At 35.6% G+C, this 26,772-nt stretch overlaps 2 protein-coding genes, 1 long non-coding RNA gene and 1 pseudogene across 5 annotated transcripts; 3 read left to right on the plus strand and 1 right to left on the minus strand.

Annotated features, from left to right (window-relative positions):
* The first annotated feature begins 1,629 nt into the window (after nucleotides 1-1,629).
* LOC120157108 (zinc finger CCCH domain-containing protein 65) lies at nucleotides 1,630-7,211 on the plus strand. Its single transcript, XM_039168358.1, has 8 exons — nucleotides 1,630-1,892; nucleotides 2,156-3,246; nucleotides 4,033-4,101; nucleotides 4,335-4,463; nucleotides 4,783-4,833; nucleotides 4,990-5,130; nucleotides 5,220-6,785; nucleotides 6,875-7,211. Exons 1-7 carry the CDS (start codon nucleotides 1,721-1,723, stop codon nucleotides 6,528-6,530), a joined length of 2,964 nt encoding a protein of 987 aa, XP_039024289.1. The 5' UTR covers nucleotides 1,630-1,720; the 3' UTR covers nucleotides 6,531-6,785; nucleotides 6,875-7,211.
* Nucleotides 3,537-24,826, minus strand: LOC120157112. Its single transcript, XR_005519121.1, has 3 exons — nucleotides 24,695-24,826; nucleotides 14,829-14,836; nucleotides 3,537-3,547 (listed from the first exon to the last, which is right to left on the minus strand). It is a non-coding gene; the product is annotated as an uncharacterized LOC120157112 (long non-coding RNA).
* LOC120157109 (glycylpeptide N-tetradecanoyltransferase 1-like) lies at nucleotides 10,203-11,915 on the plus strand. 3 transcript variants are annotated; one of them, XM_039168359.1, is made up of 2 exons: nucleotides 10,203-10,256; nucleotides 10,527-11,915. In XM_039168359.1, the coding sequence occupies exon 2, from the start codon at nucleotides 10,550-10,552 to the stop codon at nucleotides 11,852-11,854; it is 1,305 nt and encodes a 434-aa protein (XP_039024290.1). In that variant the 5' UTR covers nucleotides 10,203-10,256; nucleotides 10,527-10,549; the 3' UTR covers nucleotides 11,855-11,915. The 3 variants fall into 3 exon arrangements, with proteins under 3 accessions (XP_039024290.1, XP_039024292.1, XP_039024291.1); XM_039168361.1 differs by having other exon boundaries at nucleotides 10,236-10,252; XM_039168360.1 differs by lacking the exon at nucleotides 10,203-10,256 and adding an exon at nucleotides 10,351-10,501 and having other exon boundaries at nucleotides 10,532-11,915.
* On the plus strand, nucleotides 13,099-24,954 carry LOC120157111 (annotated as a pseudogene).
* The last annotated feature ends 1,818 nt before the right edge of the window (nucleotides 24,955-26,772 follow it).

Consider the following 26,772-nt stretch of genomic DNA (forward strand, 5'->3'; position numbering starts at 1 on the left):
AATATTGTTTGGGTAAATTATAAATTTTTATCAACTAACTTTCTTCTCAATTTTTACTTTGGTCATTAAAATTTAAAAAATTTCAATTACCTTACTAAACTTTTGATTTGCTTATATCTTAATCACACTATCATCAAATACTTAACGACATTTTGAATGGAAAATTTTCTTTTAAAAATTACAAAGTGATTTTAAAATTATTTATTTAATTTTTATAAAAAAATTATTTTGATTTTGTTGATTTCTCGTTGGTGAAATATTTTTTTAAAATTTTAATGGTTAGACGTGAAAAAAGAAAAAAACTATATATCTTGATTTTACGATTATATAATGATAGATATTATAGATTAAAATACTTAGATACTTCATGGGATTTAAGTTTATGGTTGAGAATTATTATTTTTTAAAGTGGTTTTAAATAAAATCTAATCTGATAGGGTGATAAGAGATTAAGATAATTAAATGATTTTATAAATAACTTTTAGTGATTGAAGAAGACATTTAAGAACATTAATTACAATTTTGTTTTAAAAATAGTAATTATAACATTGACTATGGGTGTTTATTAAGTTGAGTAACTCGTGAGTAGTTCGAATTTCACTCGGTTAAAACTCGATAAAGACTCGACTCAAGCTCAAGCTTGACTCGAGACCTTAACGAGTTGAATTGAGCAAAGTCCAGCTCGGCTCGATAAATTCGCGTGCAGTTTATTAATTTTTTATATAATTTTTATTAGTTATCTTAAAAAAATCATTCAAAAAAATTACTATTTTACTAATAAATAAATAGAATGATAAATTGCTAATTTATTAATTTTCTAATAAACAACAAAAAATACTATATTATTAATTAATATTTTACTACACTCAAAAATCAAACCCTAATTATTATTTTAATATATTTACGGTTTGTTGCTTTTGAGTTTAGACTTTGAAATTGTTTCATACACTCTTTTTAATAACTTTTTGATTAAATTTATTAATTTTTTTATATTAAACTCCATATAGTATTAGTATATTTTTTCTATAGTTTTGAAAAAAGTGGAAATTTCGGTGAGTTTAATGAGTAACGAGCAACAAATTTTCTACACATGCACGAATTGAGGAAAAATTTAACGAGTTTAACGAGAAAAGAGTTGAGTCGAACAACATAAAATTTTAGCGAGCATGAGTTAAGCAATATCCAACTCACGATCGACTCGCTCGATAAACACTTCTAACGTAGACAAACATAGGAATAAAATTGTAATTTTCTTTTGAAATAAGATATATTTTTTTTAAGAAAAAGAGGGAGATAAAATATTGTGAATGACACTGATTTCATGTCAAAAAAAAAATCTAATATCAAGTATACATAGCTACTATTTCATCATTTCATTCGTGATTTTATATCCGAACGATTATAATAAGAACAAATTAAAAATTTAATGAGTAAGTTGAACTTTTTTAAAACTTTAATAACTAAAATAGGTATGAAAGAAAGTTGACAGGTGAATTTTATAATTTATTCATAGTTTTTCTTGATAAGTAAACCCTTTCAAATCTAACCGCTCCTAAACGGCATCGCTTGTGCGAACCTGGAAGAAAGCCTTCGAAAGGCGGTCCGGCTTAACCAAGGAAAAGAAAATGCTTAAAATTTAAAAGAAACAAAAAGACCAGAAAACCTTCAGTAGTTCTTAAGTCGGCTGTTCGGAATTAGAAGTTGGTTCTTGGCGGGGAAAATGGAGGAGCCGCAAGAACCAGGCGTAGGAGCTCCTTTTTCGTTTCCTCCTCATCGCCGATCGCATCTCAGGAGTGGAACTTACCGTAATCTTGTTCGACTTATATCAATTTGCTACGGCGATTCTCCACTAGCCACTGCCCCTCCCATTATCCCCCTTCCACAAACACCTGGTAATGTATCTATTTGAATTCTTCAGATTTTCTTTTACTTATTTTTTTTAATTTTAAAAGAGGCTGAGTTGAATGGTTTTGTTTTTTGTTACGACATTGTGAGAGAAATTTTTATTTTTTTTCATTTGATTTTTGGGAATTGGTCTTCAATCTATTCGTATTCTAGACAAGCCAAATCCTGTTTGCATCAGTAAATACATTAAAATTCTTAGATATTTAGGTTCAGTAATTCTTATTTTTTATATTATTTGTTCTTGTTGAAGATAATGGCTGTAACCGACATGAACCATGTGGAGATGATGTCAGAGAGCCTGGCGAATTGATTGTCTCACATAGTAAGGAGCCCGCAAATATGGCGGCTCAGGAAGGAAATGTGGTTAATGGAGGTTCTGAAGAAGCTGTTTTCCAGGACAAGGAATTTAAAGACACACAAATGGTAATAGATGAAATTGAGCAGATAATGGGAATGGAAGAAGGTCAGGATTTATTGAGTCAAAATGGTATGATGGTTGATAGTAGCATGGAAGGCAACGGTGTTCGTGATGGAGAGATCGGTCGTGAACTAATGCTTATGGCTGATTTGGAAAATATTATGAAAAGCAATGAAGATTGTGATAAGATTAGTAACTGCTTGACTGCAGCATTGGGCAGGAATCAGGGTGATAGTTGCACAGGTATATTGTTGAATAGTCAAGAAAAATCTAATGATTGTCCACCTTTTGTTATGGAGGAAACTGGAGCGGTTGCTAAGCCACAAGTAGACATGAAGGATGGTAATCAAAAGATTATTGATGCCTTTGGGTTTTCTTTGGATAAGGGTTCAACAGCTGAAGTATTAAATTCAAATGAAAAGGTCAACGACCAAAGTTGCTTGTTGGAGACTAACTTAATGCATGAGAAAATTGAAATTCAGCAAAAGGAGATGGACTTGGAGAACTTTGTTTGCTCTAATGAGGGAGTATGTTCTCCTGGTCAGATGGTTGAAGATGGAGAGCTTGAAGAGGGAGAAATTTTTGGTGACATTCAGCTTCTCAATGAGTCATTTGATATGCTCTTAGATGATGCTGTGGTATCAGAAAAAATTGTAGAGGAGAAACAAGTTTCCAAAGGCATCTTTGAGGATAAACATCTTCATTGCAATGAAGAAAACACATCTACTGATAGAACTTATGAGTTTACTTCGTTTAACAGAAATATTTCTCCAGTTGCAAATAAAGTTACACCTAGAGAGCTTGAAGGAAGTGAGACAAATCGTTTGGTGAATGAACTTGGAATGATGCAAACAAAGGAAGGTAGTGGAAAGATTCAAAAGCAAGTTGGAAGCAAAAATCAAGTTAGTAAATCTAAAACGAAGGTATTGCTCTAACCTTTTTTTTTTTTTTGCCTTTTCGTTTAGGGACCATTTGCAAATATGAATTTCATTAGTTAGGTATGGAAACATCTGTCATTGCTATCCTCTTTATGAGCTTGCCTTTTGATATGAGGTTTCTCTATGATATTAAGTTGATGCTATTTTGTTTCTTTGAAACGACTTTAAAAAATCTTCTACATTTTACCATTTCTGAATTTAAATAACTCAAGTATGGCTCCTATCACCGGGATTAAGCATTGGACATACAGTTGGGTTGGACTGTTGTAGAGTTTAATTGGGCTTCCTAGCCCTCTTGATACCCTAAAAGAGAAGAATTTGACATGGTGGTTATTAGGTGAGGATTTTATAGCTATCTTTTGCTACAAAATAAGGAGGTGCTTTTCGTTGATTCCCACCTTGGCATTGCTTTCTCACCGTTTTTGCCATTGACTGGACTTCTTTTGTTTGTCTTCTGGCTTCTGAGGCTTCTTGAGATCTGATGCCATATTTTAAAGATCTAGAACAGGTCCAACTGATAGATAATTTATCAAGAGTAAAACGGTAAACTGTGTTCGCCTCTCTCTCTCTCTTCCTTTCACGCACGTCCTCACGAAAGCACATCTGAGCAACTACATATTCATACACCAAAAGACATAAAATGAACTCAAGTGTCTTCCAGAAATCTGTCTGGAAACCTATGAACTAGGCTATTTAGAGTTATATTGTTATGATGAAATTGGTCTGATAATTCTGACATGTGACAAGTATGATTCCTCCTATCTTATGCAGATAGATGTTGGCCTCAACAAGAAGAAAAAGCAGTGTCTGACTCCTGCAGAGAAGAACGAAAAGAAAAAGGTAGTTCAGTATGTCTATTTTTTCCCTTTTAACGTTTAAATAGACTCTTATGGGCTAACTTTACACCTTGTGGTGCAAGTTAATTTCTTGGAACATGAAACCTGCTCGTTTTAGTCTCTACAATTTAGCTTACATGTTTTTACATAAAAATGTTTCGACATTTGTATTAGCTACATTCCTTCCATGCTCTTCAAAGGCAAAAATTATTCACTTGTTATGGTTCTATTCTGCAGAGAAATAAACGAAAGAAGCGAGCAGAGAAAAACCGGCAGCTTGGTGTTAAAAGGTTGAAGCTGCAGACAGTTCTGAAACCAAAGCCTGTATCTTATTGCCGTCATTATCTGAAGGGAAGATGTCATGAGGTTATACTTTTTCTTCTCTTCGTTTTTGATATTTTACTGTCTTTAAAATAGCCGGTAGAGCTTCACAAAAAAATTTAATTAATCGGCTGCTTTGTTCTTTTTTACAGAGTTTTAACTATTCCTGCTTCAATATTCCCTTTATAATATTCATAAACATTTGAACTTGGATTTTATTCACTCCAAGGTGCATAGTAGAAGAAAGGGACTGGAAGTTGAATTTATTTTCTTGTTCGACTTGGTTTACTAAATAAAGTTTATCAAACATGAATTCTGTGTTGATTTGGTATTAAATGATCTAAATATATTTTTTCCCATACAGGGCGAGAAGTGCAAATTCTCACATGACACAGTGCCTTTGACAAAATCTCAGGTATAATGATTACTTTTTTGGCTTGGTACCTTGTGTAGATTATGCAAGTAGCTGCATTCTATTGGAATGTTTGTAGTTCTATTCATTTTGTATCTTTCTAGTAAAGAATCTGTGAGTGTTCTTGTTTCACTACATTTTTTTATTTCATTTTTGTAGCCTTGCAGTCATTTTGCACGTAACTCATGCATGAAAGGAGATGACTGCCCATTTGATCACCTTCTCTTCAAGTATCCCTGTATCAATTATATGACTAAAGGTTCCTGCAGCAGGGGTGATGATTGCTTGTTTTCACACAAGGTAACCTTGTTTCTATTACGCAAAAAGAAAAGTTCAGTATTTCCAATTAGTTGACTGAGAGCGGTAATAATATCTTATTTTCAATTCAGATGCCAGTGGAGGGAGATGTTGCATCTTTTTCAACAGCTCCTGAACTTCATCTGAAGCCATCATCACAGAGTGATTCAGATATGAGACTGAGTGTCAGCAGAGCTTCACATAAGGATGCTGATGCTTCATCCTATTCTGTAAGATCTTTTCCTGACAAAAGCAAAAGAAAATTTGTGGCAGATACTCCCAGTAGAACACCTGATATTGCATGCAAAGGTGAATCAATTAAAGTTAACCAAGGCAGCTCTTCTCAAAAGATGAATGAAAGTGGCGGAGTTGGGTATCAAAGTAACCAAAGGATGTTAGGTGTCAACTGTCCTTTTGCATCAAGGCCATCTGCTGCAGAATCAAGTAAGTTTAGCCTAGGTAGCTCATTTATGAAGATAAGTGAAAGTGGCAGACTTGGGATTCAAGCCAACCGAAGTGAATCCCACACAATTCAGAATGTGGATGCTGCTAGTCCAAAGAAGAAGCCAGAAGTGGTACCAAGGGGTATAAATTTTCTATCATTTGGAAAATCTTCATTAGAAGATTCCACTAGCAATGTTAGTCTACTGTTAAATAGGGCATATGGGTATAAGCAACTACCGAGTGATAATGAAGGTCATAGTGGTAAATTCAGCAACCAGACTACCCAAAGTAAATCAAGTACAGATCAAAAGAAAACTCATCCAGCAGAACTGCCACTGGGAATAAATCTCACCGTGGGAAGACCCGTTTACTCTGGAAATTATACACCTGCTAGCTTGCCTTGCTGTTCGGATAATATTAACAATGGATCTCTTGCGATGATTAATTATGTTGATGATAAGCAGAATAACTCAAGTGCAATGTCATATAAGTTGCCAGTTTCTTCACAAACTTCAGGCCAATCCTCAGAGTGTTTAGCGCTTAAAAGCACACCAAATTCAGCTCGGGAAGCACTTGTTTCTACTCTGGCAATGGTGAAAAAGATTGATATTGTCGAGGGTAAATCTGTTCATGAAAGTCGACCGTTGTCTGACAAACAATACAACTCCACTGCAAACCCATGGAAGATGCCAGCTTCGCTGCTCACTGCAGGTCAATCTCCAGAGAATATAACACCTAAAGCCACACCAAATTCGTCTCAGAAAGCACTGATGTCTACTTTAGCATTTGCGAAAATGTTCGAGTCTGGAATGAAGAAAAATCATTCTGCGATTCGAGCATCAGTTCATAGTGAAACTGGGGATAACAAAACTGGTGAAGGATCAAAAACTGGCACAGCAAAAACTTCAATGCTTTTGGACATTTTGTCTAGTAGTAGCAACAAAATAAAGCAACAGTAATTACGCATTTTACAATGGTTAATAAGGCAGAAGCATTTGAAAATGGGTTGACTTTAGGGGTTATGGTGGGTGATGGATATTTCTCAATTGATTACCCATCATGGACATTCATTTCAGTTACATGCAGCACCAGCAAGGAGGTGAAACAAATACCAAGTTTCATTAGTTTCTGCCGTCACTTAACAGGAACTGTTGTGCGAATAATCCATGGCATTGGCAGGTTATCATCAGCGCTGACTTTGCCAATTTATGGAGGTGAAATGCTTTCTTTCTTTTTTCTAGAAATTTATGGGTGCAATCTTCTGACTCCATTTCTAAAATCAGGCTGGCGATAATGTTTCCAGGTACACTTTTAACGAGGCTAATTACGGTGCAAAGCAGTCTTAAGAATCTCAAAAATTTTATTAATCAGAGGTTGGGTAAAATATCTACAGTGATCGTTTAGCTGATATCGAGTAAACTAACCTGTCCATTCTGAAGGAAAACAATGAGAGTTGCAGATGTGCACTGGGGGATCTCTTATTTGTGAACATTCTTTGCACTGGGGGATCATTTAGTTTGATTTGTTTGTCGGCCTTAAGCAAGTGGTGTGCAGGTTCTCAAGACCTTTGCATTTTCGGACTACCAGTTTGAACGAGAAGAAGTATCATTGATGAGCTTTGAGAGTACAGATCTCGTACATTTCAGGTAGTGCATGGGAATATGGTTGAATGTTTGCATGTTTTTGTTGTCTTGGATCCTTGTGGTCTTCGATCTGATGAAAATGGTTGAATGTTTGCATGTTATTGTTGTCTCTGTTTAATCTCATTTGAAAATGGGAACAATGATTGTTACACCATTGCTCTAATTGACTAAAAAACATATAAGCCTTAGCAGGACCCGAACTAAGTGAATAAATTAACTGCCCCGTGCATAGATGACCATTTCAGTAACTTCACCGAACCGAATTGCCCTATCAATTTAAAAGGGTAAATTACATTCAAATTCTATGTTTGAACAATTATGGCCATGAACACTTACGTGAAGAACAACATTCTGCTTTGATCTCCTATCTCCAGCAAGTTCTTTTGTCTTGGAAAAGACACCGCGGAGCACCAAATCTCTCACTCCTTCGAGTGAACAGGCTCATGTACAATCCCCCGCATGACCTTATTCACTTTCACGCGATGCCAGATGCAGATTGTTCTACACCACTATAGGTTCGCCTGGCCTCTCTTGCTTGTTCAAGCTCTGCTCCCCGAGGGTTGCTTCAGTCCCACGTCTGCCCCCCTCATTCATCTGTTTTTCTCCCAAATTTTCAAGTAAAATTTCAAAAGTAATATATAGTTGACATTAGTTTTTGTTATTTTTTGGGGTTAGTTATAAGGGATAAAATCGGTTGACGGTCATTCCATGACGGTGCTAGAGACGGTTGTTCGGTGGAGAGCAGCTGTGTCACTGGTTTTGAAATTTCAGGTATTATTCTGTCTCATTAAAATTACACCCCGTGACTTGTCACGTGTTGTACTTTGTCTTTGTAGTTTGTACATCAATTCTACTCGTGAACTTGACAATGTATTATTTAACTAAGATAGTTTAGTAGCTCTCATTTAGTTTTAAAATTTAAAATTTTATGTATAAACTAATTATGATGTAATAATGTAAATTATACGTTTAATACTTCAATTATTATTTTTAAAATCATGTATAACGTTTAGTTTATGTTTCATTTTGGTATTCCGTCGTTAAAAATTCTTACGTGACATTTTTTATGAGTTAATTATATCGTTTATCACTTAACTATATTCTCACTCTTATTTTGATCACTAAAGTTTAAATTTTTTAATTTAACTACCCAATTTTCAAATTGTTCTTGTTTAATCACTCTAATTTATTTTATTAGTAATTTTTGTGATATTAAAATTTATTATTATTATTTTTAATATATAATTAAAATAAAAAATAAATTTGAAAGTTATAGTGATTAAATTAGGAGTAATTTAAAAGTTAGGTAATTAAATTAAAAAAATTAAACTTCTGTGACCAAAATAGAAGTGAAAAGATAGTTAAGTAATGAATGATATAATTTACCCATAAAAATTTCACGTTTTAACGAAGATGTACCAAAACGAAATAAAAAGTAAACGTCAAGTATGATTTTAAGAAAAAATAAAAAATTAAATACCAAAACGGGGTAAATGTAATAGTTTAGATATTAAACTTGTAGTTGAAAATAAAACAAAAAGTAAACGTTAAGTATGATTTTGAAAAAAAAAATTAAATATTAAAACGGGATAGATGTAATAATTTTAGGTATTTAACTTGTAGTTTACCTTATATTTTATATAGAATGGAATTTGAATTTAAGTTCTAATATTTTAATGTCTTGTTCATGAGTAATCATTCCTATCAAGAAGCCGATGAAAAAAATTATATAACATATAATTCTTTTATATATACAAAATATTTTGTTTTATTTTAGTTTAGTTAAATGAAGTAATTTTAAATTCTAAGAAAAACGAGTTTGATTAATACATATTAATATGTGACATACAAAGTTCAAATTAACATGTTACCTTATTACTACAGTCTACAGTTTACAAATAAAATTACGGGCCTAGCTTGGTTAATATTAAAGCTTAAATATAAAATGAGTATCTAAATTATATCGTTTTTTAAGAATATGTGCTTATAATATTTTTTGAATGATCTCAGTGTTTAATATTATAAACGTTATCACTTTAGGTACCTGGGTTATAAACACCGTTAATTTTCTCTTTTAAGTGACACATATCACGTTTTGGTAATTTAATTTTTTTATTTAAAATTTAAAAAATAAAAATTTATATTAAAAACACACAAATTTTAAAATAACCGCAAATCTTTGAAAACTTTTATTTCCAGCCTTAAACTCACGACGGATGTCATGCTTTACAAACGTTGAAGCTCCACCCGACCTCACCTACCCCCAATGATCAATACCCCTATGAAATCAAGACCGTTCAACGGTTAATTAGCGGCTAATTGACGTTTTGTACCTCACGAACCCTATGATAAAAATTACGATCTCACACGATTTCAACAGTCGATCAACAACTATGACAACCTATAACTAGGAGGATGACAGAGATTAAGTCGACAAAAACGGTCGTAATCAGAAAGGGCGGCGGCAGTAGGTTAGAGTTAGAATTTTTATGAACTTTGAGTATTTTTTTTGTGATTTAAAAGAGTTTAGAATTTTTTTATAAATATAATAATATTTTTAATTTAAAAAATTTAAAATTATCATAATATAACGTGTCACTTAACAGAAAAAACTAATAAGATCCGAACACCTAAAATCAAAACATTTGTAACAATAAACATTTAAATAATTCAAAAAAATATTATAAACACATTACTAAAAAATAATATAATTTGATCACTTATTTTATATTTAAGCTTAATATTAAACAAAAAAAGGAATTACAATTTTCTATTTTCCACACTCACCTTTGCCGTATTCACCAACGAAAGCGAGTTTTTTTTGGGTATCTCGGTCTCCAATGGCGCTGTCTTGAAGAGAAGTCATAGAAAACCCTAAATATTATCCCTTTGCTTGAATTAAATCAAACAAAATATAATCCTTCTACTGATTCGGCTTTGAAGATCTGATTCATCCGAGTCTACATTTTTCCTCCCCGATAACTGCCCCAACATTTCCCAGATTCATAATCTGCTAAACTTCTTTCCTTCGAAACCGAGTAAGTTACGTTTTTCTCATTCACTTTTTAACGAACTCTGCAGATCTGTTATTCCATTATATAATCTTGCAATTTTTTGTTTGATATCGTTTCAATAGATTTATTTGGTAGCTGGAAGCTATTTGAAGTGTAACAAATTCTGTAGTTTTAGGTTTTGTTCTGCTATTTCTGTGCTTCCTTTCTCTTCTTTTTTTAGTATATAATTTGGACATACATATGTAGATTTTTTCAATTGATTCAGGTACTGAAATATCTTCTGGTTGTGTTAACGTAGCCGAAATTATTTGATTGCCTGAAATGAGTGAAAAGAATTCACCTCCTGGGTCACCCAAACAAAACCCAGATCAGAATTTGGAGACTAACCCATTGCCCAAAGATGACAGCTCACTGGAAACAATTGTTCGAAAGATTCAGGATTCCATGTCCTTACCCAAGAGACACAAGTTCTGGGAAACTCAACCTGTTGGTCAATTTAAGGATTTTGGGGACACAAGTTTACCCGAGGGACCTATCGAGGCCCCCACCCCATTATCTGAAGTGAAACAGGAACCTTATAACCTTCCAAGTCCATATGAATGGACCACCTGTGATATGAATTCAGAAGAGACTTGCACTGAGGTTTATAATCTTTTGAAGAATAATTATGTCGAGGATGATGAGAATATGTTTAGATTCAATTACTCCAAGGAGTTTCTTGGCTGGGCTTTGCGTCCTCCTGGTTACTATAAGAGCTGGCACATTGGCGTTCGTGCTAAGGCTTCAAAGAAACTTGTTGCTTTCATTACTGGTATCCCCGCGAGAATAAGGGTGCGGAATGAAGTTGTGAAGATGGCCGAGATCAATTTCTTGTGTGTTCATAAGAAGCTGAGATCAAAAAGACTTGCACCCGTGATGATTAAGGAGGTTACTAGGAGAGTTCATTTGGAGAATATTTGGCAGGCAACATACACAGCCGGAGTTGTTCTTCCAACACCAATTACTACTTGCCAGTATTGGCATCGGTCGTTGAACCCCAAGAAGCTTATTGATGTTGGCTTTTCTAGGCTTGGGCCTAGGATGACAATGAGCCGAACCATTAAACTCTACAAGTTACCTGATTCTCCAGGAACCTCTGGGTTCAGAAAGATGGAGCTTCGTGATGTCCCTGCCGTTACCAGGTTGCTTAGAAACTACTTGAGCCAGTTTGTTGTTTCTCCAGATTTTGATGAGAACGATGTGGAGCATTGGCTGCTTCCTACAGAGGGGGTTGTGGATAGTTACTTGGTTGAGAGCCCAGTGACGCATGACGTTACTGACTTCTGCAGCTTCTACACGCTTCCCTCATCAATTCTTGGCAACCAGAACTATTCCATTTTGAAAGCTGCCTATTCTTACTACAACGTCTCCACTAAGACTCCATTGCTTCAGCTGATGAATGATGCTCTTATTGTTGCTAAGCAGAAGGATTTTGATGTTTTCAATGCACTTGATGTCATGCATAATGAACCTTTCCTCAAAGAGCTGAAATTCGGACCTGGTGATGGGCAACTTCACTACTACCTCTATAATTATCGGATACAAAATGCTTTGAGACCATCAGAACTTGGTCTTGTACTCCTATAGTTTGACATCCTTCAGCATTGTTCTTGCATTTTTGTTTCCAAATTAGGTCTGGATTGCATCATATTAATTGTTCCTCTGCCATCCGCAGCCGGGGATGCAAGAGCAGCCTTTGTTGTCCTTGTGAGCTTTAATTTCCTAAGCAAATACAATGCACGTTGTTCAATTGATATCAATAATGTTGAGCTTTTGATTGTGGTTTACTTGGTTTCTGAAATGGTCTGGCAATTTTTCGTTTTTTTTTTACTTCTTCCCTTGTTGCTCAGTTTATTATTTTCTTTAACGATTAAACAAAGCTGCTGCAGCGCTGTTGTTTCAGTAGTTTATGGATTACTCAATTTTTACCATGTTCAAACTTCATATCAAGCTTGTATTTGATATACATTTAGATGTAAGAGGGGAGTAAAATTTGATTCCGATTTTTTTTTTTAATTTTGAGTTACTAAATTTTAAATTTGTGTTGAGTTTGAATTTATCTAAATTATTTACATTTATAAATACTCATATTCAACATTTAAATGTGATTTAGTGTTAAATTATGTATTATCATTATATTTTGGGAATTATATGTTTTATATAAAATTTGATTAAAATTATTTTATATGTTTCAAATAAAATTTGGTTTAAAAATAATCTATATTATATTGAGTTATATTTTATAGACTTTGTTTCCTTAATTGTATAATTTATACTTAATGATTTTTAATCTTATATGCAAATAATGAAAGGAGATTTTCAATCGTGTTTAATGCGTTATACATTTATATAATTATAATTATTTTTTTACAATATAATATAGTTGTTTTATATATCAGTGTTGAAAAAAATAATTATACAAACAAAATTATAGAATTGTCATGTTTATTTTAAATATATATAAAATAAAAATATGTAACATAAGTTTAATAATATTTATAAAATATTTTTTTCATAAACAGTATATAAGATAATATTATATGAATATATATTTAATAAATCAATCATTTTCATGTGAACTTATGTTTTTTTCTTTTAATCTCATGTCGAAGGTTTTCAAATTTGTATAAAAAAAATGAAATAATTATGGACTAATTATTTCCAAAAATATGAAGAAAGAAGGGAAAATTCGAGCTTAAATTAAAACGACGGAGTTTATAATCATAGCTGGATAGGGGTTTGGCTTTTCCAGAGATTTGACCAATTTCTATCGCCCACGTGGAAAGCAAGTGATGACAGTAGAACATCTGAGCAATTAAATGACGCAAGAAGCCGATTTTAGTATCAAATTCTACACTTGGTTGCACTTAAAGAAAAATATTCATGCTTTTGATTCCATGTTTTTGTTAGTTCCGAAGGTGATGATAATGGAGTGTGTTGGAACTCGGAACTTAGCCGCAATGGCGGTTCCTACGTGTGCCTTGTGGAGGAGAAGCCTGTTGAGGACTAAAACAGCGATTCCGAGTCATCATCGGTTTATTTCCTTAAAGGTGAGAGCTAGTGGGGCGAGCAGAGAGAGTTGCGTTGCGGTCAAGGAAGACTTCGCCGACGAAGAAGATTTCATAAAAGCCGGTGGCTGTGAGCTTCTCTTCGTTCAAATGCAACAGAATAAGGAAATGGATAAACAATCCAAATTAGCGGATAAGGTTTTTTCACTTCGCTCCCTTCGATTTTCATTTGTTGGAAACTAGAATTACTTTTTACTTTGATTTTTAAAAAAAATTATTTCTGCTTGTTAAAATGGAGACCCCCTCCCCTACTGGTGGATAAACTTGTGCCTTTTGAGCCACAATAGTAAACAAGAAATATGAGACACTTATCAAGATTATAACATGCGAGGGTCAGGTGCATCTGGTCAATAGCACTATAGTAGTGACTTGGAGAAGCTGGATAACAAAATGTCTGGAAAAGAAAGTTTACATTTTACTAGTGGGTTTACTGCTTCGTAGGATGGAGTGGACGAGAGGGTGTTGACTTTGGTCGCATTCTTGAAAATTTTAAAGTTTCATATAGTTTATTTTTTTTTTACTTTTCGATATTTTCTATTGAAGAACTAATTTTACATCTCTTAATTTCAAATATAAATTTTTAAATTCGTATCCCGTAACAGTCTATCTATGTTCATAGGAATTTCCTTCTCTTAACATGTATATTTGCACAGTTACCGCCTATATCAATTGGAGAAAACGTGCTGGACCTCGTGGTTATTGGTTGTGGTCCAGCTGCTCTTGCTCTTGCTGCAGAGTCGGCTAAGTTGGGTTTAAATGTTGGACTAATTGGCCCTGATCTTCCTTTCACCAACAATTATGGGGTCTGGGATAAGGGTGTAAACGAGCCGAGTCGAGCTCGAGTATTGCTGAGCTCGACTCGAACTCGAAAACTTTAAACGTAGGCTCGACTCGACTCGAAAATTCGCAAGCTAAAAATTATGAAGCTCAGCTCGAACTCAAAAAAAATTTCAAGAGCTCGATTGAAGCTCGATTTTGAGCTCGATTTTGAACATACAAAAATCTTATATTACATTTAAAATATATAAATAATTTTCCCTTTAATCAACCATCACCAATACTTTATAATATGAATGTATGAACTATAAAAAATCTAAAAAATAAAAATACAATTACAAGAAATTTAAGATAATTAATATAAGCTTTGAAGTTTTTAAAACTTCAAATGTATTTAAAGTTTACAAAATATGACAACACATCTAAATTTATAAAAAGATGACAAATATGACAACATATCCAAATTTATACAAGATTACACTATTTTCCTTACAAAAATAACAATATCATAATAGCTGCATGTTTACTTAAAAAAATAATACAAAAAATGATATCAACCAGTTAAGCTTACTTACAAAAGATGACAGCAACATGTCAAGTTTACTTACAAAAGATTGCAACATGTCAAATTAAGTTCTCACTCACAGTAGTATGTACCTAGTGCTCTAATTATAGCTTTACTCACATATTTTCTTATTATCACAAATTGTTTAGACTTAAAAATCTCAAAAGGGGAAAACTGAAAACAATTATGTTTCTTACTTGAAATCCTGCTTTCGTAGAACATGCAAATCATCACAAAGAGCTTTGACCTGTCAAGACACTACCAAAGTAAGTAAATACAAGTTTCAAGGCAGGTAAGACTAGAAATATTGAAAAGATAATCACCTCTTATGAGGTAGAATTGTGATCCTTAATATGCAATGAAACTGGATCCTCAACGATTATGGTAGTAACCGAACCAAGGATTTCAAGAGGAGAATCAGACCAAATGAAGTCAGCAGCAATAGACACCTTCTTCGAGATTGTCTCCCCATCTTCATACCTGTGGTCGGCATGTTGTTAGAAAAAAAGTAAACACTTGAAAATATTTACCAGAATATGAAGAAAGTAGTTACATTGTTGTATGATAAAGGGAAAACTTACCCATCACAGTGTCTCTTTTGTTTACTTACCCTAAGTACATCAATCACCTACAACAAGCATGTGCAGAAAGAAAAAAGATGAGAATAGACACAATCAATGGGGTAAAGGAGAGAGTTCGAAACATAAAATGAAACAAAAACCTTCTTTTGTGGTTTTATTGATCCCTGAAACAGATGCTTGAAGTTAAGAAGACATGGATCAATCTTTGCAGGGGCTTTATACCTTAGCCCCAAAACATAAATCTCAGCTGATGCTGAACGACTAGCGGCAGGTTTATCAATTTCAACCTTCTCAAACAACTGCAAACCAAAAACGTGTCAAATTAAAAGCATAACTTTACAGAGAGTCTTTACGGTTCTGTTTACTGTTTATCATCTGTTTGAGACAATGGAGAACGGAACTGTAATCTTGAGACCTAAATATGAATCAAGTTCAGACTTCACACGTGGTACAAATATTTCTCCACTAAAAATGTCTTGCAAAAGCTCATACAAACCACTAGATGTAACATCACCTCCATGAACATCCATAGATAAAATAATTGGTTTTGTTCTCCGGGGATGCAAGTGGATGGGAAAAGCAACCAAGAAACAAGAATCGATCATCAGCTATCATCGAGAGAAAAACCAGAAAACACACATCAAAGGAAATGAAAGACACAAAACCAAAAAAAACAGTGACCAACCAGGAAAAACTAGAAACTACGAGCCATCAGGAACAACCAAGCAACAAGGTCAAAAACAAGAAAAATCAACAGGAATAATCCATCATCAACCAAAGAACCCACCCTCGAGCAAAACAGAAAACTTACTTTTCTAATCCAAAACCTATCGTCGCCTTCGCTAGAAACCACGATCTCATCTAGGGGAAGGTAAACCCTTTATCTTTTACGGTTTTCCAGTCGTGCATGTGGGATTCAAACTGCGGGTTCTAGGGATTTGAGGGGTTTTCTAGGTTAGTCGTTGGGGTTTATGGGTAGAGGAGAGGTTCAGTAAGTTTGGGTTTCTTGCCTAGGCCAATGAGGAAAGAGTGGTCCGGGGCATTAGGGCTCTTTATCGAAGCTCGTTGGGACGGCGATGGCCGCGATTGCCGTGGTCTGGCAGGGCTACGGGGTGGTGAAGCTGGGTATTTACGAGGGTATTTTGGGTTTAAGTTTAAGGATTTGGGGATGTTTTTTATGAAGGTTGTCACCGGAATCTGTTTAGGTGAAGTTTAAGCTCCACATCGGAGCATTAGGCGGCTGAAGCCACAGAGGCTGTGGGTCTCTGTTAGGGTTGAGCGAGGAAAAATGATAGAAGGTAAGGAGATGAGAGAGCGGCGGGTTGTGTCTCGTTGAGGAGAGATGAGGAAATGATTTAGGTTAAGCGTTTCACCCTAATCTTCCTATATATTCTAGCGACCAAAACGATGTAGCTTTAAGCAGTACCAAAACGACAACGCTTCAAGACTAGGGGGTAGCTTGTGATTTAGAAATGGAGTATTAGTATTTTAGGACCTGTTATATTTGTAATCTTCTGATTTCATCATTAATCAAGGTTTACGTTTTTATGATTATAGTTGTTAATTTATTTTTATTTTATGTTTTGATCACCGTTTATTTTGATAATGGACCTATTGATTGATTTGACTAAGTGTGATTTATTAGTTTATTTACATATAAACCCTTGTTAATTTCATTAATTTCATTTTGCATAATTTGTATGTTACCTTCATGTGCATTACTTAACCCCTATCACATAATCGAATTAAGGGTTTATGGTTTAGGGCTTAGAGTTTAGTGCTTAGGGTTTTTGGTTTTGGGTTTTGGGTTAATTAATAAAATTAAAATTTGAGAGTAGTTGTATTATAGAATTTTTAATATATTTTTAAAATTTTATAATTATCAATAATGTATTTTTAATAAATTTTTTATAATGTAATTTTAAAAAATCTAAAATTATAATATAACATTTTTTCGAACTGCTCACGAGCTTTTCGAGTCGAATATCGAGTAGCTCGTTTTGGCTCGTTACGAACTCAAGTCGAGCCCATTCGATCCGAGTATTTATCGAGCCTCGATCGAGTCGATCTCGAGTAGCTCGCGATTTGTCTCGTCTCATTTATAGCCCTAGTCTAGGAAGATGAGTTTAAAGGTATTGTTTCAGTTTCTAAGGAAAATACGAAAGATGTTCATCACAATCAAATAAACATGTAAGTTAATCTAATGTCATTCTCAGATCTTGGACTTGAAAGATGTACCGAGCATGTTTGGCGGGATACCATTGTTTACCTTGATGATGATAACCCTATTATGATCGGTCGTGCTTACGGACGTGTTAGTCGACACTTGCTTCATGAGGAGTTGTTGAGGAGGTAACTTATGATCCTTTTTCTCCAGGTTATTTTTTCTTATATATTGCCTACCAACGATGTTTAATTTGTATTGATTTTCCATAGGTGTGTTGAGTCAGGTGTAATGTATCTTAACTCAAAAGTAGAGACAATTGTTGAAGCTACCTGTTGACGAAAACGGGTAAAGAAAACGAAAGAACACGAGAATTTTACGAGGTTCGGCAATGTGCTTACGTCCTCGGTGCCTAGGCGGCGCTAGAATTTTATTCAATGATATTTTAGGTCTAGGTTACATATCTATTTATAATAGAAAACCCTGGTACATAATTACAAAATCAACCCTGTACCGTACCGCGGGGCTACGCCCCCACACCCCCAACCCACATAATTTGTAACCCCACAACGAGACTTTCTTTGTAAGGACAGTTGATGTTCGCTTCGCTCACTCCGCTCCATCTCCTGTCCTCTTTACTGGTATATTTATGAGTCATACCTAACAAATCTCCACCTTGGCGAATATCCTGCCCCTTGGAAACTTCAATGTGGGTTGGGTTACCTTGCTTCTTTAACAACTAGAAACATTCAACAAGTCCAAGCAATGCTTGAACTTGTCTGTCGTAACTGGCTTGGTTAACATATCAGCGGCATTCTCATCAGTATGTACCTTCTGAAACAAAACCTCTCCAGATGCAACCAACTCTCTGATCTTGTGGAACCTTACATCAATATGTTTAGTTCTAGCACGATACACCTGATTCTTAGCCAAGTGAATAGCACTTTGATTATCACAAAGCAACTGAACTCCATCTTGTTGAACACCCAACTCCTTCACTAAACCAGTAAGCCATAAAGCTTCTTTTGCAGTTTCAGCCGCTGCCATGTATTCAGCTTCAGTTGTAGATAGTGCCACGACAGATTGAACAGTAGACTTCCAGCAAATAGGCCCTCCACCAAGAGTAAACACATACCCTGTCGTAGATCTTCTATTATCCAAGTCACATGCATAATCTGAATCCACATATCCTACAACCAAAGGATTATCCCGCTGACTCCCAAAAACAATTCCATGTCCCACAGTACCCTTTAAGTACCGAAAGATCCACTTGACTGCATCCCAATGTTGCTTACCAGGTTTAGACATGTACTTACAAACTTGACTAACAGCATGAGCTAAATCAGGACGAGTACATACCATCGCATACATCAAGCAGCCAACAACATTAGAATACGGAACCTTTGCCATATCTTCAGCTTCCTTATCTGTCTTAGGGCACTGTTCTGATGAGAGCTTAAAGTGATTCGCCAATGGAGTGCTAACTGGTTTCGCGCTGCTCATCGCAAACCTTTCTAGCATTTTCTCAACATAACCCCGTTGAGATAGCCGCAGTTTCCTTGAGTCTCTGTCCCTGCAAATTTCCATTCCAAGAATTTTCTTTGCAGCACCTAAATCTTTCATATCAAATTCCTGACTCAATAAAGTTTTCAAACCAATAACATCATCCATGTTCTTCGCAGCAATCAACATATCATCAACATACAGTAATAGAAAAATAAAAGAACCATCATCAAGGCTCTTAATATAGACACAACAATCATACTCACATCGGTTGTAGCCAATCTTGATCATATAGGAGTCAAACCGTTTATATCACTGTCTCGGAGATTGTTTTAACCCGTACAAAGATTTCTTCAATCTGCAAACTAAATGCTCGTTTCCAGGTTGAGTGAAACCTTCAGGTTGCCGCATGTAGATCTGCTCCTCTAAATCACCATGCAAAAAAGCAGTTTTAACATCCATCTGCTCTAAATGCAAATCCCAACTAGCCACCAATGCAAGTACTGCTCGGATTGAAGTGTGTCTGACCACAGGAGAAAAGATTTCATCATAATCAACTCCTTTCTGCTGTGAAAAACCCTTCGCTACCAAACGAGCCTTGAACTTCTCCCCCTCTTTTTCTGTTACTGTTAGTTTCTTCTTATACACCCATTTGCAACCAATCGGCTTCTTACCCTCAGGAAGGGGAACTAACTCCCATGTGCGATTGTGATTCAAAGACTCCATCTCCTCAACCATGGCTGCCATCCACTTGTCGTTTTCCTGACTAGTAACGGCATCATGAAAAGTAACTGGATCATCACTGCTAACAGTAAGTGCAAAAGATACCAAGTCTTCAAAACCCAATCTGTTCGGAGGCTTTATATTCGTCCGTCTCACCCTGTCTCTGGCGAGACTATAATCCTGCAAATCATCCGTAGTGGAACCACCAGAAGTCGGTTGAGAAGTTTCTGGTTTCTCAACTGGAAACTGCTCGAAATCTACCACTGTCGTGTCTTGCTTCTGCTGCAACATAGATTGTTCATCAAAAACGACATCTCTACTAATCACAACTTTCTTCGCAACTGGATCCCAGAACTTGAATCCTTTGACACCTTTCTTGTAACCCAGAAAAATGCACTCCTTCGATTTTGCATCAAGTTTGGATCTCTCATCAGCGGGTACATGCACATAAGCAGGACAACCAAAAATCCGTAAGTTATCAAAACTAACATCATGACCAGTTCATACCTCTTCTGCAACTTTCCCAGCCAGCGATGCCCTTGGCGATCTGTTGATAAGGTAACACGCCATGTTAACAGCCTCAGCTCAGAAGTGTTTGGGAAGCCCCGCATTCAACCGCAAACATCTGGCTCTTTCATTCAACGACCTGTTCATTCGTTCCGCAACACCATTCTGTTGTGGTGTCTTGCGCACTGTAAAATGCCTCTGAATCCCATGCTCCTTACAGAATTGTAGGAACTGTGAATCTGTGTACTCCGTACCATTGTCAGACCGCAAATACTTGATTTTTCGTCCTGTTTGGTTTTCTACCTCAGCTTTCCACAGCTTGAACTTCTCAAAAACTTCATATTTCTGTTTCAAAAAATACACCCAAACTTTCCGTGAAAAATCATCAATAAAAGTAACATAGTACCTAGATCCACCCAAAGACGATGTCGTGGAAGGCCCCCATACATCAGAATGCACATAATCAAGAATCCCTTGAGTTGTGTGCTTCGCAGTCTTGAAACGGACTTTAGTCTGTTTACCAAGAACACAATACTTGCAAAAATCGAGCTTACAGCTTTTGACACCATGCAACAAGTTTCTCTTGTGTAATTATGCCATACCACGTTCACTAAGATGAGCAAGGCGCATATGCCACAATTTTGTCGTATCATCACAAGACTCAACAGAGTGAACTCCACCTGCAACGGTACTCCCTAACAATCTGTAGATATTCCCTGCAGTCATCTTGCCTTTCATCACAGTCAATGCTCCTTTAACAATCCGAATGGTTTCCCTATCCTCGTCAGCCTTAGGGATAAAACCATTCTTGTGCAAAGTGTCCAAGGAAATCAAATTCTTCTTCAAGTCTGGGATATGTCGAACACCACTCAACGTCCGAACGGAGCCATCGTGCATCTTAATTCTGACATCACCAATACCAACAATATTGCAACATCGATCATCACCCAAATAAACCGAACCAGAATTAACCGGCCTGTATGTCGAAAACCATTCCCTATTTGGCGTGATGTGATAAGAACATCCAGAATCAAGAATCCAAGCATCCGTCAATTGTGTCGTTGAAATAGAAAGCATATCACCCTCACTGCAATCAGAAGTATCATCCTCGACCACGTTCACAGACTTGGATGAGCCATCACGCTTCTCATCAGTCTGCTTTTTCAACTTCGGACAGTCTCGCTTCATATGTCCCGCCTCCTTGCACTTGTAACAGTGAATCGTCTTCTTATCCCTGGATTTGGATCTGGAATTCCGCTTCCCGGACCCTGCCTTCTCTGGCTTCCGTCCACGATCTCGATTACCCTTGACATATAAGCTATCGGCTTGAGAGCTTTCCCCTGCATTCTGCTTCCGCTGGTTGTGAGCCAAAAGGCTGCAGTAATCTCCTCAACGTTGATAGTCTCTTTCCCATATGTAAGAGTAGTCACCATGTGTTCGTAAGAGGAAGGCAACGAACACAACAGAATCATCGCTCTGTCTTCATCCTCAATTTTCACATCAAGCCGAGCCAGATCAGAAACGATTTGATTGAAGACATTCACGTGTTGCGCCAAATCGTGATCGTCCTGCATCTTCAGCCCATACAGCCGCTGCTTCAGATACAGTTTTGTCGTTAAGGATTTGGACATAAACTGACTTTCCAACTTCCTCCAAATTTCGTCTGGAGACGATAGATGCATGACGTGATACATGACCTCGTCCGCCAAGCATAATCGTATGGTTCCTGCCGCTCGCTGCTGCAATTCTTCCCAATCTTCCTCATCCATCGACGCCGGCTTTGTAGGTCGCAAAGCCTTCAAGATCCCTTGCTGCGCCAATAGATCCTTCACCCTCGTTTGCCATAATCCGAAGTTACCCTGACCATTGAATTTCGCGACTTCGAATTTTGCTCCTGACATCTGATACCAATTGTTGACGAAAACGGGTAAAGAAAACGAAAGAACACGAGAATTTTACGAGGTTCGGCAATGTGCTTACGTCCTCGGTGCCTAGGCGGCGCTAGAATTTTATTCAATGATATTTTAGGTCTAGGTTACATCTCTATTTATAATAGAAAATCCTGGTACATAATTACAAAATCAACCCTGTACCGTACCGCGGGGGCTACGCCCCCGCACCCTCAACCCACATAATTTGTAACCCCACAACGAGACTTTCTTTGTAAGGACAATTGATGTTCGCTTCGCTCACTCCGCTCCTGTCCTCTTTACTGGTATATTTATGAGCCATACCTAACACTACCGATGGTCATAATCTTGTGGCTTGTGAACACAATCGTGTTGTTCCATGCAGGTAGGAAAATTTCTATTTCCTCTACTGCCATTTGTAAACTTTAACCTTTTAGTATCACAACTCCTTTCAAGCTCCTAATGTGTTATTCTAGGTTTGTTACTGTTGCTTCAGGAGCAGCTTCAGGTAAATTGTTGCAATACGAGGTAGGGGTTCCGAGAGTCTCCATTCAAACGGCTTATGGCATCGAGGTTGAGGTAATATGCAAACGTTGATCGTTGACGATCATATATCTTATCAGCTGTTTAAGAGGGTGGTGTGGGAAAAAAGTACTGAACTTTGTAACAGGCTAATTTTTTTCTTATTATATCAGGTGGAGAACAATCCTTATGATCCCAGCCTGATGGTTTTCATGGATTATAGAGACTATGCTAAACAAGAAGTTCCAGCTTTAGAAGCACAATATCCAACATTTCTTTATGCCATGCCCATGTCTTCAACTAGAGTTTTCATTGAGGTTTGTGCGACATGCAATCAATTTTGTTTATTGTTCATGTTGTATCCCATGACTACATGCAAAATGATTCAGAAAGTTGATTTGCAGGAAACCTGTTTGGCTTCAAAAGATGCCATGCCTTTTGATCTATTAAAGAAGAAACTCATCAAGGTTAGAGACCATGGGAATCCGGATTTTAAAAGTTTATGAAGAGGTAAACTGCATGCCTAATTAAGATGCCAGATTGGTCTCTGTATTACTTTATATTGTTGCTCAGCACCAAAATAGGATGTCATGTCCGTCATCTCCTTGCCATTTTATAAATTAAGTAGTCTTAGCTGCTCAAACCCGGGTCCTCTAGGGAGCATAACATTACCTTTTACCACTGAGGCCACTCAATGGGTTCATAATGGGAACTTGTTTAAATTCTTTTTTGGTTCATGGTCAAAAGATACCTTCAAATTCAATATTTCACCTTCCAATTTGTTAGTCAAAAACCAGAAAATCGGCTTATCACAAACACCACCACATCAAATTCAGGGTTCAACTTTCTATCTTGGTAGCACATTATTTGCAACTGAGTTGGTTTTCGTTCATAATTCCGGTCATTGGTTGAGGAGTGCAAAGCTCGCTGCTCGTAATCCTGCCTCGTGGAATTAATGCCTGTCTATCTCTCCACTTCTCAGTTAGTAGTCTATCTCATTGATTCCTGACATATCCATGTTCCAACTGCATCGTGAAGTAATATGCGTTGAATGCCAATTTTCTTTAGCAAGATGCCATTTTCTTGGATACAAAATATAGTTCCAAAGTGTTGCAATCTTATGCAGGAGTGGTCTTACATCCCAGTTGGTGGTTCCTTACCAAACACAAAGCAGAAGAACCTTGCATTTGGTGCTGCTGCAAGCATGGTGCATCCTGCTACCGGTATGAATTGGGTTCAATAGATATTTCCTTCAATATTTGACTTGATATTGCCAATCTAAACTTTCTTAAGCAGGTTATTCGGTTGTCAGATCATTATCAGAGGCTCCAAATTATGCTTCTGTAATTGCAAATATCATAAAGAAGATTCAAATGGCTTGCTTACCATTGAAAGAAATAATGGGAATATCTCAATGCAAGGTATGCTGTTTGATTTATCCTCTTTTCCTCTCAACATCACTGTTTAAGGGTTGCTAACGAAGTTCTTTCATCTTAAGTAAGTCCACAATAGCAACCAGAATTTAATTTTTCATGCAAAGGCATATGCATATGCATGTATGCATATGTTTATATATGTGCATCAGATATTTCAATGTCTTTTTTCAAGAGTAATCCAATAACACACGGTGGTTGTTGCCTTTATGATTTGTCATTTGTCTCTTGGCTTGTATGTTTCTAGTTGCTGAATTGTCCTTGAGGGTACTTCGCATATTCATTGTGTGCTGTAGTGCTTTATGTAATTTTTTAACAAATTTAGAACTCAGTGCATGGTATCACCTTCTTATGATGTGTTACTCTAATTTGGTTCAGCTTGGAATACTCTTTGGCCACTAGAAAGGAAACGTCAGAGGTCCTTCTTTCTCTTTGGACTAGCACTCATACTGCAACTCGATATCGAAGGCATTCGAACGTTCTTCCGTTTGCCGAGTTGGTATGACGTGATATTTACCATTTTTTGGTGCTTATTTATAAGAAAACCAAGAGAAGTAACTGTTCCCGTTCCACAATCCCACCCAAATATTCAGTTTTTAAACTTGATACTGAGAAACATAACTTCATGAATGAACAGACCAATCATTCAGCAGCATAAAAGAAATAATGCTTACTAGTGGATATGTTTTATCGCAGGATGTGGCAAGGATTTCTTGGTTCTACTCTTTCCTCTGCCGATCTCGTCCTGTTTGCGTTTTATATGTTCTTCATCGCACCGAACGATATGAGAATGTCCCTTGTGAAGCACTTGATGTCAGATCCAACTGGAGCAACTATGATAAGAACATATTTCACAATATAGATGGTACCTTTTGTACTTCTTCCCTCATTTTGGTTGTGTTTTTCAGTTGCTATTCAAGCAATATTATGAGGAGCTTATCCACCATGAAAATAAACAGGCATTGCATATTATTCATATTCATGCATGAATATCTTCTTTAGTTTAATTACAATGCACATTTTTGTTCGAAATGTAAGCTTTGTATATAATATTATGCAAATATCTATTGACCAAATATACTTGAATTGCATTTAACTTGTATTGTATTTTCCTTCATCAACCAATCAGGGTCCATGTTCTTGTGACTAGGGATGGTCAAAATACCCAAACTCGACGGGTTCCAACCCGAATTTATAGGGACAGTTTTTTTATTATAGAAATTTCAGAATTTGGGGCGGGGCGGGTTATATACTAGGTAGCCGGGTTTAAGGTGAAAAATCACCGACCTGACCCAGTATGAAATATATAATATACTTAAGATTTTAAATATATTTATTATATAATGTTAAAATATATTACTTAATTATTAAAAATATAATATATTATTATGAAATATATTATTTTAATAATTTAAAATATTATAAATATATTATTTTAATTATTTAAAATATTGATATATTCGGGTCGGGTTGAGATTATAGTCTAAAAATCGGGACAAGTTCAGGTGAGAGAAAACCTAAAAATTATCAGGGTGGGACGATACTACGTATTAATAAAATATTTTCGAGTTGGAGTTGAGTCAACCAAAGCCCTGCCCGTGCCCATCCCTACTTGTACTTTTTCACTGCTTCCCGATCATTCATTGACAGCCTTTGGAAACGCACACCCTGATATCACGCTCAACATCCTTGCTTTTTGAATATCAAATTGCTATGATTAGGCGAATTTAGTGGTTGTTAGTACCCATGATTTTGTTTAGTTATCATTAAAGCATATTTACTTTTATGTTGATTTTGTGCGTTATAAATATAGGCAAAATACACAAATGATCCATTAATTATAGAATGTTATTTTGTTAAGTTCGCTTATTAAAAGTTACAAAATGATCACTTGACTATTCATATGTTTCAAACTCATCATTTTTAGTTAAAAAATTGTGGTCGTCTAAGATTGACGTTAATATATTGATTGAGATATGATAAAATCTGATCATATAATTATTTTAGTTGTATTTTATGGATCGAATTTTCGTTTACACTACGTCGTCAAGCTAGTGTTTGAAGTCAGTATTTGAAAGCAACAACAATACCAATAGATATCATTAAAATATGAATTTATCATATCTAAGTCAGGTTAACATCTAATTTAGATAGACACCAATTTTTTTAACGAAAAATGACAATTTTAGAACTTATGAACAGTCAGATGATCATTTTATAACTTTTAATAGTTAAAGGACTCAATAAAGTAATATCCTATAATTGAGGACCATTTATGTACTTTACCTTATATATATCATGTCAAGCTCACATTGGTTGATCCCTTGATTTCTTTTTAATTAGTTTATTTACCATTATTGCTTCTTCAACATCCTTATGCTCTAAAAAGACACCCATTCAGGCATTTACTAAAACCATATTCCTTACCTTTTTATTTATGTTTTTTTAACCATTTATTTATGTTTTTAATGAATTTTTTAGCGGTTGATAAATTAAATATATAACTATTCTTTTCAAGAAAACAAATATTTTTCTCGATAAAGTTAAATAAAACTATTTATTACACTAAGTTTTATTGAACTGATCTTTAGAAACAATTGTGAGAAATTTTACTCATTCCAATTGATTTTAAGCTGTCAATTTTATAAAATCATATTATCTCTTAAAAATTCGATATATTTTAAAACTTTTATTTTTAATTAATCATTGTTATTCGATTTATTGACTGACTAATTTAGATTGGATACTGTAG

This window comes from Hibiscus syriacus, unplaced genomic scaffold (assembly GCF_006381635.1).
Source record: "Hibiscus syriacus cultivar Baekdansim isolate YM2019G1 unplaced genomic scaffold, ASM638163v2 tig00111238_pilon, whole genome shotgun sequence".
NCBI classification, from domain to species: domain Eukaryota; kingdom Viridiplantae; phylum Streptophyta; class Magnoliopsida; order Malvales; family Malvaceae; genus Hibiscus; species Hibiscus syriacus.